The sequence below is a fragment of the Tachypleus tridentatus genome, chromosome 6 (assembly GCF_004210375.1).
Source record: "Tachypleus tridentatus isolate NWPU-2018 chromosome 6, ASM421037v1, whole genome shotgun sequence".
NCBI lineage: Eukaryota > Metazoa > Arthropoda > Merostomata > Xiphosura > Limulidae > Tachypleus > Tachypleus tridentatus.
Window position 1 is genome coordinate 42,228,811 of NC_134830.1, and position 18,677 is coordinate 42,247,487.

Sequence of the window (18,677 nt, forward strand, 5' to 3'; positions counted from 1 at the left end):
CAGTTAGTCATCACTACCCACCGCTAACTCTAGGGTCATTCTTTTACTACCGAATAGTGATATTCATTGAACATTATAACATCCACCACGGCTGACAGGGCGAGTATGCTTGGTGTGACGAGGATTCAAACCCGCGATCCTCATATTACGAGTCGAGCGCCTAAGCCACTTGGCCACGCCTGACCAGTAAGTTTCAGCCCTGATAATTTTACTAGCATCACTACACAATATTTGATTTGTCAATGCATAAACACCTGGAAACCTACTTATAATAAAGATGTGACAAAAAATTTCAACCAGTAATTAAATAATAAATTATTTTTGTAATTAGCATTGGGACTATTATATTAATTATTTCTAACGTTTAATCACAAATATAATTAACTACAATCAAGTTACTCGTGTTCAGAAAAATCATTTATTGTTTAATTTAGAATTTCGCGCAAAACTATTCGAGGGCTATTTGCGCTAGCCGTCCCTAATTTAGCAGTGTAAGACTAGAGGGAAGGCAACTAGTCATCACCACCCACTGCCGACTCTTGAGCTACTCTTTTACCAACGAATAGTGGGATTGACCGAACATTATAACGCTCCCACGGCTGAAAGGGCGAGCATGTTTGGTGCGACTGGGATTCGAACCCGCGACCCTCAGATTACGAGTCTAACGCCTTAACCCACCTGGCCATGTCAGACCGAAATCATTCATCCCACAAAGATAGTGAAATGTACATAATCTGTTTTTGTCTCAAAATTGATTTACTTTATATTCAACAATCACTTTGGCAACAATAATTGTTATACTGGATTCAGTTATTTATATCTATGCATTTTTATTTATATTTTTTATATTAACAAAACTATTGTTTTCAGGTATATTTCCACGAAAAGCCCTTTTTTTAAAATAATGTATGAGATTTTGTATTTTATATTTAGTAAATGTGTGTGTGGTTTTCTTATAGCAAAACTAGATGGGCTTTTGCTAATTCCACCCAGGGGAATTGAACCGCTGATTTCAGGGTTGTAAATCCGTTGACTTACAGCCTTACCAGCGGGAGACTGTTTGGTAAGAAATTTAGATCACAAGAACACTTCATTTTACCAATGCTTCAAGTTAAACTCGTTCTGCTGCTAACCGCACAAACGAACACGAGGAGCCAAAAATTGTACCCGTTAGGTGACTCGAAGATTACTTTTATCATGACGCTATTGGATAATCGTGAATTGGCCAATTCATTTAAACCTGCTGTACTGTGGTGCTGTTGTATAATGTTACTGCAACACAAAACTGTGTGGTGTACCTTCTAGCGTTACTACTTTACTTTCGAACAGTGCTATTTTTTTATGAGGAAACTTTTCAGTATTCTACAGATATCGAAAAAGGCCTTCCTTAAGAATAACAAACATGTGCATATCATCAGTAGTGAGTAACGGTCTTACGTGAAAAGTATCGCTTTCCATATTCTAACATTCTTAAAGTTTACGCGACAAAACATGTTGCCAATATAAAGTGCTTTGATGGGATGTATGACGGCTAAGATACATGTATAATGTTATTGGATCACGTTTAAACTGGAAAATGCATGAATAATTGTAAACATTTCAACGATTTCAATACACGTACAAGAAAACTGCTGTACAATAGTGTTGTATAAAGAGTCTGACAAAAAAAAATGTTAAGTGTTATAGCAGATGTATACAACCATATAATTTAACTATAAATTATAATATGCATATACATATAATATATCCTTATCTATGTAAAGAGTGGTAGTTGTGTTTGAAGTTATTGAAATTGAGAATGTCAGTTTGTGGAAGTCAACAAAAAGAAAAGAAAGAATAAAAACAAATATAGAAATAAACCTGAAATTGATGTTGAACGAAAAATGACCTATGACCCCTTGTTTAAAAAAAAACTTTCAACATTTCAAAAAATAAACAAAACTTTAGTTTTGTAGTGTATTTCTGTATAGTTCCTTTAATCTGGCAAAGGCCCGGCATTGCCAGGTGGTTAAAGCATCCGATTTTGAAGTTAAATAAATGTCAATGTATATCTAATTTATGATACTTGCCAACATGTTTGATACAAATAATTTTCTTTTTTAATGCAAATATATTTAAATTTACAAACAATAACAATTTACAATAACGGTTATTACAACTAATGATATACGCACAAAAATTCTAGAACAAACTTTAGACGATATTGAGTCTTCTTCCTAGTGTAGAACTTCTTTGATATATTATCGAGGGTTCCCGACGAGCGAGTTACTTTTGAGTTGATATACGTACAGTTCACTAAACAGAGACCTAGCTAGCTCTGTGTTTTTCGTTGATCATATGTAGTGATTTCTACCGTTGATGTTGTATAGTCTATTCGTTCCTGGTCAAATATTAGAAGTTCCCGATTAATAAGCGTTAATCACAGTTGCAGCTTTCGAGATTTATAGCATACCAACTATGGCAACCTAATAATAAATACTATCTCTTAGCGAGTCTCGTTGGCTGCATTTATAGGCTTGAGGAAAGTTTCTAGAAATTTCAGCCTGCACAACAATACTAACGATACACTAATGTTTACGTACACACATATATTGTTGATTGAGAACCTTCTAAAACTTTAGTGAATAAGAGGGATTTCACAATACAGATTTAAGAGTATAAGTTACGTACATCTAAATATAAATCTAACTTAAACAAATATCGATATCAAAATGGATATATATATATAATAATAAATCCTTCACATATCCCTGCTTAGAGAATCAAGTATTGGCGTTATACATTTTAAACTAAAATATTATGTATATATATACATGGACAGCAATACATTAAACATAATTTATTACCAAAGAATTATACAACTTCAATGACCATGATAGTAATAACATAATCAGTACTAATAACCTTATGATCATAAAATTACAAGGCACTTAAAAGTGTCTCAACATAGATACTATAAACCCCTTTGACATGAAATATCTTCAAAGCATACTCTTGTAATGATAAACTCCAATTTAACAGTCTTTTGTTTTTGTCCTTCATTTGGTTCAAAAACGTCAACGGGTTATAATCATTGTAAATGACAACAGATTGTTGTGATGGTTTTATTTCCTCAATAGACTAATTCTTTTGGTTACAATTAAAGTTTTTGAAAAATTACAAACAGGGTGTTCAATACTTTTGTCGTCTCATTGTAATACAATAGCACCAGTACCACAATTGCTGCCATCAACAACTAATGCGAAAGGCTTACCAAAGTTAAGTGTCATTAGGACAGCGTAAGTGCACAATAAAGATTGATATGTTTCAAACCACTTGAAACTTTAGTTTTTCTTCATTGGGTTTGCTAATGGTGCAGTGATGCTAGTAAACTTTTAAGAAAACCTCCTGTAATTACCAGCCATTCCCAAAACTCTCACCAATCTTTTCTTGTTGGTAGGAGTTGGACAATTCACAATACAATTTACTTTCACATGACTGATGGGTTATTCAAAAGGTGAGATAGATTTCAAAGGAGAAACAGAAATTTTGTGGTTATGTTTCCTGAGCAACTAAAAAGCATGACAAGTTTTACAAAACTGAGGAACGTCTTACCTAATTTTTGGTCAAAAGAAATGTCTTATAATTTTGTCTCATGTTTTGTTAACACCCAAGTGACTTCTCATGGGAACTCATGGGCAACTTTCAATACTTCACAGCGATATGCTTTCGAAGCATTCATTTAATAAACTACAAGCCAGTCCTTGAAGCTGGCACGTCTGGAAGTCTCCATTTTCTTGTAAGCATGCAATATTTGAAAAAAAATAACCATTTGAAACTTTCGCCAATTCATCTTCTTGGAGTGGATATTTAAATAGTGAAGATACTTGTGGATTCTTTTCTCTCTTAGCGACCAGTTTACTTTCAGCCAAACGAACTTCACCAGACGAACCAGATCCTTAACACTCATCATTGTCACTTAAAGAGGAATTGTCAGTGGGACACTCATCCATAGGATCCCCGTCGGATCCAAAAAAATTCTGAGACAAATCTCTAAAACCATATTTTGAATACATTTTTGGCTTCATTTCTTAGCCTGAGTTCAAGTCACAGCACATGAAAAAAACACATTTGGATTCTCTTCAACAACAACAACAGTGATCGGCTCGTTAACCATTTTAGTTTAAACAACAACTTTTATCCCCAGTCAAACAGTTTTCCAACAATAATGATACACTCTGAACTGGCAGGGTAGGTCTTACTCAAATCACAACTGCTCCCGAAACTAGGTCTGATGCTAAATAGGCCCAGCATGACCACGTGGTTAGGGCGCTCGACTCGTATTCTGATGGTCGCAGATTTGAATCGCCATCATACCAAATATCCTCGCCGTTTCAGTAGTGGGAGCGTTATAAAGTTGCAGTGAATACCACTATTCGTTGGCAAAAGAATAGCCCAAGAGTTGGTGGTGAGTGGTGATGACTAGCTGCTTTCCCTCTAGTTTTACACTGCTAAATTTGGAACAGCTAACGCAAATAGTCCTCGTGTAGCTTTACGCGAAATTCAAAAACAAAAAAATGATGTTAAATAAATGTTATGAATAGTAACATTAACAGAGCCACCCTCAATACCCTGAACAATAACAGACAGGCCTTGATAGTTTTGATGAGGTTTAATCCTGACCATCAGAAGATTTTAAATTAGAAAAGTTGGATTTTTTTAGAATAATCTTCAACTTTAGAGGATTGAACATATACAGATTTTAGTTGAAATAGTATAAATTTATTTTCATGAAAAATGGTTTTATGTGTTAAAATGTAATCATCGGAAAGAATAGCTGCTTCCTGTAGTGTTTCAACTCCGTTTTCATCCAAATAAGTTTTAAAGTTGTCACTTGTACAGTGTTTAAATTCCTCAATTAGATATAACTGTTTTAATTTGTCGAAACTATTCCCAATATGCATATAATTACACTATCGATCAAAATAAATTTCATTTTGTGCGTAAATTCTATATAAGGTTAATTATCTTGCTTGCGATAACCTCGAAACTTTTGGCGATAAGCTTCCGATACTAACTCATATGCTTTGAGAATAGCTAATTTAATCTTATCATAATTGGTACAGTTATTTAGAGAGAAAGTGGCACAAGCTTCATGTGCTTTACTAGTTAAAACACTGTAATAATAATAATGACCATTTGTTTGTGAGCCATTCCATGGTTTGCGCAACCTTCTTAAAATGTTGGAAACGTTTATCAACTTCGTTTTCATTGATACTTTAACTGATTAAGTTCAAAGCTTTAATTTTTCCTTGGTCGATCAAAGTTGAGTCAAATTTTCATTTCATTAAGCCTAATTTATTTTTCAGCTTCGATACGAACTAGTTCATTCTCGGCTTCAATACGAGATTGTTCAAGCTCGATTTGTTTGAGTTTAAGCTGTATCTAACTTATCTTTACCACTCAACCCCGAATTGCTAGTGGGGACACTAGTGTGTTGTCCCCTAATGTTTCCTCAGACAACAAATCATCAATAATACACTTTTTACTTCATCTTGTCTCGTTGATTTTTGTCTTACACTGCTAAATTAGGGACGGCTAGCACAGATAGCCCTCGAGTAGCTTTGTGCGAAATGCAAAACAACAAACCATATTAAAAATATAATGTATTCTGGAAAGTTTATCCTGTTTGCCAGAAAAAAAACAACAACTCGAATTGTAAAACAGTTGTCGACTGCGCCGTTTTATTTCTGAAATATGTCTTATTTGAATTATTTACGCAGAAACTCTTACGCCTGAAGTTGTAATATTTTACTACTGAAGATAAGTTAGTCTGTATTCTATTATGTGCTTAATTAATTATGTTTAATGCTTTTAAATTTTTATGATTGTAATAAATCAACTTTTTCAGTCAGTTGATAATTTCTATTCTTCGTAAGCCTTGAGATTAAAATGTTGTATTGAATATTTTAAGGGATTAGGAGTCCGTTTAATAAATGTGAAACTCCATAGAGAGGTTAAAATCATTAACTCTTTTAATATCTACAAGTTGCCGGTATCTTTACAAAGACTTTTACATTAGGATTCAAATAGCTAAGAATCTAGACTAAGCAGTCAATTTTTAAAAAAGTCAATTGGACAGTGAGAATCAAATGGTATTTTTTTTGTTTAGTTTTACAAAAAAGGGGATTTGATGTTCTTTCGAGATGCCCTCGTTAGAGAATTTTCTTTGATAATTTACAATGGATGGATAAAAATATTTTAAAAAATTGTTGCGTTAAAGGTAGGAGTTTTAATGCCAAAATATTTTATGTTTAATCTAATATTATAAAACTACAACACCAAAGTTCAAAGGTTAATAATGAAAAAATAAATAAATAAAATCATGATTTATGCTACTTGTCATGAAATCAATCTAAACTTCTCTTAGTGAAAGTTATATCGATCACTGTTTCAGAAGTTCAAGAGGCAGTACTCTGACAACAAAAATTGAAAGCTTCACAATGTCTTTTACAGCTGCAAGAGTTTTCAAATGACTCCATTTTAAACACGTTACACATTACAGAAAGAGTCCTCGAGATGTACTAAAGGAAATGCTGAAGGATCAATACGAATACCTTGAGAAGTAAAGTTTTCAAGACTGAATTAAGTTTGCCAAAATGTGGCGTGACAAATATGCAAAATATGTCTGTGATAATTCGAAAATATCACAACAGAAGTAAGTTTTTTTTAAATATACCTTTCAGCGATATTCTCTGAAAAAATGTTAGAAAATGACTTTTGTACCAAACTTTCGCATATGATTCATAAATTCATATTTTTATACGTTATTTTTTCTACAAACTATTGGTTTTAACCTTTATTATAAACAGTTTACACTGTAATGTCAAGAGAAGAAATATAATTTCTCTCGTTTCTCTTTTTAGTTTGTATTTCTTCTGTTAGGTTTAAGTGGCCCAACATGAATAGGTGGTTAAGGCACTCGACTCGTAATCTCAGGTCGCGAGTTCGAATCCCAGTCACACCAAACATGCTCATTCTTTCAGCCTAGAGACGTTATAAAGTGACAGTTAATCCCATTATTCGTTGGTAAAAGAGTAGCTTAAGAGTTGGTAGTGGATGCCTTCACTCTAGTCTTACACTTCTAAATTAGGGACTGTTAACGCAGATAGCCCCCCTCGTATAGTTTTACGTGAAATTCGAAAACAAATAAACAAAATAAACTGTTAGGTTTAAAACAATTTACTTCCACAAAGGGTGACCAAAGGCTGCCTTGAGAGTTACCTGTTTTAACCACTCGTATTACTGTACTGTAAAACGTATAGAGTATGAATCATGAGAAGGATTATGTACTCGGTAGGCTAAACACAGTGTAAAATATGAGTTTCAAAATAAATAAATGAAAGCATTTGTTACTCCTAATTTATTCTTGAAACAGAACATTTTCGAGGACACTGCAGAATTACATCTAGTATACACAAACTTTGTGATAAAATATGTCATTATGTTTTGTTCATCTGAAGTTACCATAATCATGAATACCAAAGACCATACAAAATTTCACTTTTTTACTTTATAAATAGTTCATATTGTACTATATGTATCATTTTACAATATACTATTAAAAATAAACAAAAAACTTACGAGTATTTCCGACCCAAGCTCGACGAAAATACCGCAACAGTCGCTGGTATAAAGAAACAACAGAAAATATTGCCCCCATAGGGCACCAATCGTGAAGCTGGTAGATTTGGTTCAAGAATATGATTGGATTGCTGGTGTCATCTTCATTGTTCTGTTGTTCTTTCGTCATTTAGTTACAGGTGTCTCCTATTCAGCGTTCTCAACTGCGATGATTAGGCTACATAACTGTAAACTGAAAGACACGGGTATACGTCTATCTGTAATTCTTTTACAAAGACAACGTTTGTATTTTAAAGTCAGCATAACTTTTGGAGTTATAAAACAAGTTAAATAAACCAATAATGTAATGGTGAATATCAGATCATTACTTTAAATGAATTTATCTTATTATTGATGATTTGATATAAGATAAAGAAAAGTCTCAATTTTTGTCTAGCACATAATTTTTATTTTATTACCTGATAATACGAGTGGTTAGTTGAACAATTAATAGTATTTTGTTTAACTACATTATTAGAAAATATTGTGAAAATGTAAGGCAAGACACATGCACACGAACAGTGAGAGTAAATAAATGGCCAATACATTATTTTAGAAAATACAAAAGAAATGCGAATAATTTGTACAAAACATCAGTTAAATCAAATAAGAGGCTCGAAATGGCCTGGTGGTTAAGGCGTTCGACTCGTAATCCGAGAGTCGCGGGTTCGAATCCCGGTCGCACCAAACATGCTCGCCCCTTGATCCGTGGGGGCGTTATAATGTTACGGTCAATCCCACTATTCGTTGATAAAATAGTAGCCCGAGAGTTGGCGGTGGGTGGTGATGACTTGCTAAATTAGGGACGGCTAGCGCAGATAACCCTCGAGTAGCTTTGCGCGAAATTCAAAACAAATAAATAACTAAAATGCAACGATTCGCATTTACGCAATTAAAGGTTTAATAAAGTGTTACATATACTAAAGTTTAAAAGGATTGACTGAATCTCAGAAGATGACATGGGTACATGTACATATTAGTATGAGTTAGAGGTTTATTATATATATCATTAGAAATAATACGTGATATATGCAATGTTGGATTCTGGCATACTGCACATCCGTTGTGTCTTCCTTTGGATGACAGATTAGAATGTTCTTTGTCCTTGCCCTGTGTAAACTTGGATCCTAATTTTTTTAAATTTTAACCCTCATCACATAAGCTAGACAACTTAGGCAACATTTCTGAATAAAGTTTCGTTATATTTGTTCACATTTGTTTGTATTTTCTTTACTGTGCGATTTATTCTCCATATAAAATGTCCATAATCTGTCTTTTGCTGCTACTTTTAAACTTATCTTCTCTATATCAGTGAGCATGAACAGCTCAGAATTTCTGTTGAGGAAGCAGTGTGTGCATTGATCTTAACACTACTAGGAATAGTACGATTGTTGATGCGTGGCATTGTCCGATTTGCTGAATAACAGCCAGTCACAGCATAAACCATCAGCACGTGACTGCAATCTGCTGTAGTATATTTTCATACAATGCAAGGAGAGCAATACAGTAATACAGTGGTACCTCGGTTCTCGAACGACTCCCTTCTCGAACAATTCGGTATTCGAAATATTGTTTGAAAAAAAAAATGTCTCGGCTGTCGAACATAAACTCGGTTCCCGAAACGAGCTGTTGAGGCCCGAACCCCCGAAATAACCCGACTGATGACTCGAACGACCCTTCGACCATTTTCGGCCCACGCCAAGCTTGACCAAAACACTTTACCCGCACCTGTCGCTTAGTCCACACCCCCGCTATAACTTGCTGTGAACGTTTTCGTTTTTTATTTTGTTTTTTTGTTGTTGTTTTTATAAATGTTCTGATTAAATAAGCCAACATGGAGTCAAAGAAGGATAATAAAAGCAGCAAACCAAACAGAAAGGTTGTTAGAGCCACAATAGAGGTGAAAAAAGATCTCATAGCAAAGTATGAGAGTGCTGTTTACGTGTATGACCTTGCTACACAATTTGATATGGCAAAGTCTACAGTATGCACCATACTGAAAAATAAAGAGGTCATCAAAGGAGCTCATGTTGCAAAAGGAGTGACAGTGCCTATGAAACAAAGATCACAAACAATGGAAGAGGTAGAAAAACTGTTGTTGATTTGGATAAACGTAAAACAGTTAGCTGGTGATAGCATTTCTGAGACCATCATTTGTGAGAAAGCAAAGCAGTTGCATGCTGACCTCCTGAAAAACACCCCTGGAACGAGTGCTGATACAAGTGATACCTTTGAGGCTAGTAGGGGGGTGGTTTGAAAAATTTAGGAAGAGAAGTGGCATGCATAGTGTGGTGAGACACGGGGAGGGTGCCAGGCAGAAACAAACCTCATTAGACAAGTTTTTGGTGAGAAACAGGTCCAGTAAGTCTCAAGCAGGTTGTAGCAGTGCAAAGAGACAGAAAAGAGAAAGAACCCCAGAAGGAGAGTTACCTGATGTTTTTATGGAAGGTGACTCCCCTTCCAAACAATAATAACCCTCCTACTCTCCATGTTCCTCACCACCTTTCACTTATGCCATCAACTCTCCTCAGCACAGGTAAAGTGCAGTTAAATTTTCATTTATTGTTTTCTTATTGTGTTTATAGTTTTTGTGGTTGACTTTATGCATGTAAGTATTATTACACAGGTATAAATAAGCAATATTTTTACTTGAAATGCTTCATAATGCGTAATTTTTGGAGGCCTGTAACGGATTAATTTAATTTACAGTATTTCTTATGGGAAAAACTGATTCGGATTTTGAACAAATCGGTTTTCGAACAGCCTTCTGGAACGGATTAAGTTCGAGAATCGAGATACCACTGTATTTACATTTTATGTTCATATTTATCTTCAACGTTATACGTCATATTGTGAAAGCAACGCTTATATGAATAATTTCCTTTTCAAACTGAATGTCTATTTAAAAAAAATAACATTTCAATGGCTAACGAATAGTAAAAAAATAAAAAAACACCACGTACGTGTTTAAAAGATAAATATTTAGCTGTTGTTTGGTAATCGATGAACCAACAATGTAATCTATTCCATCTGTTTCGAAGCACTGAATCCGATTTAACTTTGTCGAAGTTAACAACCGTGAATAAATGAACAGAACAAACTTTGTTATGTTACATGTAACGCAACTTTATAAATAAATCGATCAATGAATCAACGACATACGTATATATGTACGTTTATTGTTACCTTTACGCAGTGATGGGGTACCTGATTATGCTCAAACAACATTATTGTCTTATGGTAATGCGTTCAGTTGATACTTACGTCACTCAAACAGACATTTTTTCCAATGCCTTAAAACAGAAATTTCATATTCGAATATTTGATTAACATTTTTTCAGAATCCTAAAAACTAAAACCAAAATACAATAAAATTGAAATAATTAGACTCGCTATTAATCGACTTTTGTTTGTTTTTGGAATTTCACACGAAGCTTCTCGAGGGCTATCTGTGCTAGCCTTCCCTCTAGTCTTACACTGCTAAATTAGGGACTATTCGTTGGTAAAAGAGTAGCCCAAGAGTTGGCGGTGGGATTGACCGTCACATTATAACGCCCCCACGGCTGGGAGGGCGAGCATGTTTGGCGCCACTCGGACGCGAACCCGCGACCCTCAGATTACGAAGCGCACGCCTTAACGCGCTAGGCCATGCCGGGCCCACATCGACTTTTGTATCAGCCATGGTATCATTCAAGCAATAGAATGGTGTTCTTTGGAACACAATCCCTCCCCCTCCCCCCAGTGGCTGAGCGATAAATTTGAAGCCTTAAAGGCTAAAAACAGAGTTTCGATACCTGTGGTTAGGCATAGTACCAATAACTCATTATGTTGCTTTTCGCTTAACAACGAAGCTTACTCTTCCAATGATTTTGATGAGTGATTCTATTTTTGTCATTCGATCATATGTCGATTCAAAACTTTACTTCTTATAACACACTCTTTGAATCAAATTCCACAAAATATAAAGTGGAAAACAAACACGATGTTTAAAAGTTATATATACTCTTCCAATACAAAACAGTCTTCATCCTAGAAGGAAAATATTTGTATGGAGACTTTACTTAGCAGTGGAACTCGGAAAATAGACCTTAATTTTCCACTACAAGTATAATATTTTCGTATTTGTGGTAGATAGTTAAAGTCTGGTTAGTTGAAAGAGTGTGTTTTTTGGTAAATTCACTTTTCGTGAGAAATAAGAATGACATTTGAATGCAGATTTGTATACTTATTTCTCTCAATACACGAGCGAATCACGTAGATGAATTTTTCACTGTGAAATAAAAATTTTGTACATGTCGTTAAAGTCCATAAGACTTTAATAAAATGTATTAAGAAAGCGTTATAACAGTATTTTTAAATATACACACGCCCAAAACATTACTGGTAAAGTTTGTGTTTGTTTGAATTTCGCACAAAGCTACTCGAGGGCTATCTGTGCTAGCCGTCCCTAATTTAGCAGTGTAAGACTAGAGGGAAGGCAGCTAGTCATCACCACCCACCGCCAAATCTTGGGCTACTCTTTTACCAACGAAAAGTGGGATTGATCGTAAGATTATAACGCCCCCACGGCTGGGAGGGCGAGCATGTTTGGCGCGACGCGGGCGCGAACCCGCGAATTACGAGTCGCACGCCTTACGCGTTTGACCATGCCAGGCCATAAGTTATGTCAATAGGTATATTCGAAATAACAAATTATAGGAAATAACACTATGGAAACTTCAAGTGTTATCAGGATATGATAAAAGCTTAAAATATACATACCTAAAGATTCAAAGGACTCGGAGTTATTTTACCATGGCACTGTTATTGTTTTCTTAACTTGTATGACCATCTATCAATTTATTTAGGGCTAACACTTGTTTTTAAAATTTTAACCGCTAACCCTTGTAACAAAAGATGCCTTTATATAAACAAAAACTGTATTCTGATTTTAAAATGAATATTACACACACACACTATATGATAATACTGGAATAAATTTAATGTCACTGGTACATTGGTACGTGTGTAAACAAACCCAGTGGAAAAGAAAAAAAAAAGAGACGTGTTAATCCGAATATTAGTTTTCCATAGCTTTATATTTATTTTAGTGCAGACAAAGAATAAAAAGCAGTACTTGTATTTATCAGATGTTTAATACATGTACAAAGCATTGGAACAACGTGAAAGAATATGAAGGAATAACACAGGAATAGCTGATGAAGGTAAATCCCTTGGCGTCTGCTTATAAGCAGTGTGGTCTAAACAGCGTCACGTAATTAAGTCTAAAAAATTCAATTACTAACCTTAGGGAAGAAAGCAGCCTGTGATAACCGAAAATGGCGTACAGAGTATCAACTTAGAAACGTTGAGAGTAACGCCTTGTAAGTAGAATATTAAACATGACACCTTGTGAACGGTATAGATATGTTCAACGAAAGGACAACTCAACAAGAACGTATGTGGTCCAGCCTCAGGAGGATTGTTTGTTTTGAATTTCGCGCAAAGCTACTCGAGGGCTATCTGCACTACCTCAAGAGGAACTAAAATATTCATCCTAACTTGAAGAACGAAGCAGATCGACGCGTTTCGCCTTTTCCTGATTAAGTTCCCCAGTTGGTTAAAGACAAATAAAGTAGAACTCACGTTAGCCTTAAAATTCTTTAAAACAGAAGTTACACGTGATGGAGGACTTTCAGTAAAGTTACATTTGTTAAACTAAAGACTAAATCAAAACTATAAAACAGATCTTAATTAAACAAAGTAAAAACATCCTGTTTTACAATGCTGCTACTCAGTCTGTTGGCTTGCATGTATGCATGTGTTGTCTCAGAAGACAAAGTATCATAAGGGGAAGAAGGCAAGGAATATATTTATATATATGACACTAAATGCCCTTAGTATCATATATGTTAACAATAGGTAAGTTTGTAACAGTAGAGTATGTGTTACCATATTATGTTTAAACAAAAGTATTATCTTGTTTTTAACTCGCCATAAAGAAAATGTTTGACATATTTCAAAATAACTGCTTTCATCTATTTGCAATTTTACTGTTGTCTTTGCTCCAATACAGTTGTATTATTGTAAACAAAATTATATTTTGACCCTATAAAAAATCTGTAACTGAAAAATGAAGCTGAAATTCTAAAGATAAACAAGTAAAAGTTTGTAATATGATAATAGTTGGATTCTAAAACTTCTTCATTGCTCTCAAAATATTGTTAAAATTTCTAGGAAAGGAACCTTAGAAGATAATATAGTCTTTAATACTTATGAATAAAATATCCGCATGTTATTAGCACTAGTTTCGTAATGAACGTCTTCATTACTTTTTGCAGCAGAAATAACGAAACCTCTAACAGTGATGGCTTCAAGTTCGAAATCCTAAGAGAAGAATTAACTTTAATTAAACAAGTTGGAAGACAAAACCAGGAAAAAGATAACCCTTATATATGAATAAGGTATGTTCAAATAATAAAATTGAAATCTCGCACTTTTTACAACCTCTTAAATCAGACTTCTGTTATGCAATATTCCTGTAACATTATTGTAACTAAATAGTTTATATGCGTCAACAGGAATGTATAATTTCTTATGATATAATAGTGTATATATATTTTCTTTCTTAATAAGCCTTTGATGAATAAATTAAGTTGAGCTAAAAACAGTTATTTATGTAAAATAACTCTTGACGCACTAAAAAATGTACTAACATTCAATATTGATGTGATAAAAGCATTGTCCTGTGATTATTAAATTTTGGTTTGTTTTACATTTTTTTGTTTAAAACACGTTTAAATTAACTAAATATGTTTTAACTCAATGAAATTTAACTGTGATCCAATTAGTTTCTTATGTATCTATACATTCTTAAGATGGGAATTAGCTTTTCACTCCATTCACGCGTCCTCGTATCAGACAAAATGCAGGCCATTTCTTTCTCTACATAAAACTTTTAAATGTTTTTCTTACAAAACATATGATTTGATTTTTTTTATCACACACATTCTTGGTTTAGTAACACTATGTTCTAATATAAATGTTTTATTTTTACTTAACACTATTAAAATAAAGTTATTTAGCGATACAATTGCCAAACACTATTTCAAAGTAATACGTACCTGAGCAAGGGTTTTCTTTATATTCTACTGTGTTTTTCATCAACAAGAATAACAATAACATTACTATTTTCTGTCTAACTACTCCTCGTAATATTAAACAGCTATAAAGCTACTGTTTTTTAATGTGCTGTGCAACTATTTACATCTGTTCATAAGCATAACAATAGTGATGTTTCATCATTTCTAATTGTCAATATGGCATCCCTGTTTTGAACACTGCAAATCAAATAAACACAACGTAACCACAGAAAACACCCAGACACTAAATAAAGAAACAAACATTAACAAACGCAAAATTAAAGAAGCCTTACTTATACAACAACTCAAGCCCAAAATAAACCAGTACAAAGAAACACCTTTATATCTGTATTAATAAATATAATCTAACATCTCGCATGCCCTCTACATTCCTACACTCAGTTACACAACTCCCTTCAAACATGTGGTTAGCTACCGGTCAGTAACCCTTTCTTTCTTTGTGAACTTGACGATGACCGAAGAAGGTCGAAACGTTGTTCTCTCCTCTACATAATGCTTTCTCTATCCATACCAGCCGTTTTTTACATATATAACATCCCAGTTTTGTCCAAAACTTCGGTTCTGTATGCGCAGTCACGGTAGTGATACGTCACTATTATAGCTTGACTAGAGTCACTCTTGTGCTTCTAGATGTGATTTATTATTTTATTATAAATATTATTCTCCCAAATACTGAAGGCTTCTGAACAGTAGCTATGTGTTAAGTTTCTCTCGATTACTTCAGTGTTTCCTTACACACATAATTATATACATTGTTGATATAAGATAACGTGTTAACAGATTGAATCTCAAGTGAGGATCAAACACTTATAATTGGAGATGTTGAAATTATCTTCCAGTTTTCTTTCATTCCATCACGTTCCGTTCTCCTATCGAATGTTACTGACTGGTTTCATAGTACGACATGTTTCAAGATAACTACGCCTTTTCCCAGTGCTTTTAAACTCTTATTTCAATTTCAACTAAATATTGGTTAATAAATTACAGTAAATCTAAGAAATCATCAATAATCCTCCTAATTTTCTAATCACAAACCATCTTTTATAATAAAAGATTATTATATAAAATATAATATATATATTATATTTATTATATAAAAGATAAGTATAAATATTAAACAGCAACTTAGCAAGAGATTCGAACACAAATATTTTTAAACTCTTTCTGTATTAATGTCATACCAATAGAAAACTTTTAAGAATATTTCTGGAAGAATCTAGCTCCTGCGCTGTCAACGTGAAAAAAATGTTCGTTATTTAATATCACAGATATAATAATAAGTGCTCTTCCTAAAGACGTGTATATTCTGAAATGGGCACCTTTGGGTACACTTTAGACAACAGACACAATATCCAGTTTATAAGGGTTAACTGAGGCTATGTTTAGATTCACAGATCAGCACTGTTAATTTAAGAGCAAGAAATAAAGTACTTAACTTCTGGAGGATGCAGTTGCTCAGCAACAAAGTCCTTGAATTTCATGTTACTGAATTAATTAAATTCCTAAACCTAAGACACTTAAGAACTTTACTTCCTTCTTTGGGTAACTGAGTATTGTTTGGTTTTTTGCCGTATTTTCATCCAATTATTATATTAGTGGTTACATAATGAAGATTTTTATATACATTACCGTAAGTACTTAGAGTTCTTCAATGACTGTAAACACACTGATTTGTGGCTTTATGATGTCTAATCTCAGTTACAGCCCGGCATGGCCAGCTGGTTAGGGCGCTTGACTCGTAATCTGAGGGTCACGGGTTCGAGGGTCGCGCCAAACATGCTCGCCCTTTCAGCCGTGTGAGCGTTATAATGTGACAATCCCCACTATAGGTTGGTAAAAGAGTAGCCCAATAGCTGGCGGTGGGTGGTGATGACTAGTTGCCTTTCCTCTAGCCTTACACTGCTAAATTAGGGATGGCTAGCGTAGGTAGCCTTCATGTAGCTTTGCTATTCAGTAATAGTGAGGAATCTATTATTTAGCAACATTATCTTCTTTAACTGGTAACACCAGAAATGTCCCATTGATAATGTTTATGTATTCTACACCACTGTCAATGCCATAGTGTTATTTTACCGAGATGTTTTTTTTCAGTAATTATAGCTCTGTTCTGTTAAGCCAGTTAGTGTTTTGTCTATTTAAACAATTCAGTTTACACACTTGAACATCCGATGTTTACTTTGGAAGGTCGTAAACTCCTTCAAATATGGTGATGAGACAGCTGTACTAATGTCATTTCAGTGAAAATTTAGGCAGGGTAGACACAGCAGGTTTGAGAACTTGATTATCCATGATTACTCAATATAGATGCTAGAAGTAATGAAACTGGAGTGTTGTTGTTACAAGTACGAGATATAATACAAGAGTAAGTTACTTACACTATGACTTCTTGTCCACAGTTGGATCGAATAGTTCATGAGCTTTAAAGAACTAGAAGATACGGATAACACGCTTAAATCAGCATTACACAGTTGATGGGATCGTGTCATTCTGGAAATTTTTCTGATCTGGGAAATAATGGTTCTGTGGAACTTAAAATTGTAGCAGAGATCCACAAACAAACCAATAAACAATGCTGGAAATGAGTGGTTATTGAGTGTAACTAATAAAACTAATCAAGAGTTCTGGGCAGAGAAGTTAAAGGGTTCAAGCTTAACTTTGCATGGTTTGCTCTGACCTTCACAGTACGAGGAAAGTAGCACAAAAGCTCTCAACCTCTGTCGATTGTATGAGCAATTATAAGTCAAGTGAAAGTTTTGTCAACCTAGGAGCCCTGGTTTTGTATGAAAGTCAGCGTATATAGTATAACTGATATAATGTTATGCAATCTTCTTTGTTTTCACTCAAAAGTTCATATAAATATTATGGTTCTGTATGTTGTATGCAAAGCTACTTTGCAGGGGCGTAAATGGATCGTCACAAAAATTGGTTTGGAGGCTATTGGGTCAGTGCAGGGCAATGTACGAATTTTCAGTTTTGCATTTTGTAATTTTTATGGGCTTTTTTTTGCCACTGCTTTACTCCCTTTTGATGGATCTTCACCAAATTTGACACGAAGGTTTGTTAGGCTCATTGCGAAAAAGCCTTCTGCTAGTACAGCGGTAAGTCTCCGGATTTACAGATAGCCCGATGTGGCTTTGCTGTAAGAAAACACACACACATACGTGCAAATATGTGGTTTTGTGTTTTGTCGTTTTATGTTGTTGTTTGTTTTACAACGTTGATGATGTGACCACTTGACAAGTTCTGGAATCAAGGAGATTAACATGATGGTTTGGGAGATTTTCTGAGTAATATTCAGGTTATTTACGAAATAATAATAATTAATAATAGATTATGTTAAAACAAATAATTAATATACTGTTAAATAATCCTTAATTCTTAGGTTTTGTGACATAAAGAGAATAGACGAAAAAGAACAAAAATTTTAACCATTTCATTCTGTAAAAGATGTTGTCAAGCAACTTGCTAATATAAAATGCACTAGATATAACACAGTGTGGTGAGAATACATCCTCTTTTACTCCGAGGTTCTTATTAATAACTGCATAACCCAACTCAAGTATTTGTGCAGACTGTGAATCAGTTGATAGTTGTTAATACTTTAAGGTTGCAGATATTTTATATATTATAAATATGACGTTTGGAATGAATCAAGGACTGTCCAATACACTACTACAAGGAAGGGGAGAGATAAAGTAAGCTTTGTATTCTGTGTGTTTGTTTTGAATTTCATCCATAGCTACTCGAGGGCTTTCTGCGCTAGCCATCCCTAACTTAGTAGTGTAATACTAGGTGGAAAGCAGTTAGTCATCACCACCAACCGCAAACTCTTGGGCTACTCTTTTACCAACCAATAGTGGGATTGACCGTCAC

The 18,677-nt window shown here is 34.3% G+C and overlaps 1 protein-coding gene and 1 long non-coding RNA gene across 2 annotated transcripts in view; one reads left to right on the top strand and one right to left on the bottom strand.

Annotated features, from left to right (window-relative positions):
- Positions 1 to 18,677, bottom strand: part of LOC143252330 (A-type potassium channel modulatory protein KCNIP1-like) — a 69,846-nt gene that overhangs the window by 44,289 nt on the left and 6,880 nt on the right. The window contains exon 2 of the mRNA XM_076504297.1: positions 7,624 to 7,855. Coding sequence (XP_076360412.1) covers positions 7,624 to 7,792 — 169 coding nt within the window. The 5' untranslated portion in view covers positions 7,793 to 7,855. The remainder of the gene's footprint in view (positions 1 to 7,623; positions 7,856 to 18,677) is intronic.
- Positions 1 to 18,677, top strand: part of LOC143252331 (uncharacterized) — a 47,848-nt gene that overhangs the window by 28,205 nt on the left and 966 nt on the right. Inside the window, exon 3 of the long non-coding RNA XR_013028932.1 lies at positions 13,983 to 14,105. This is a non-coding gene — a long non-coding RNA (uncharacterized LOC143252331). The remainder of the gene's footprint in view (positions 1 to 13,982; positions 14,106 to 18,677) is intronic.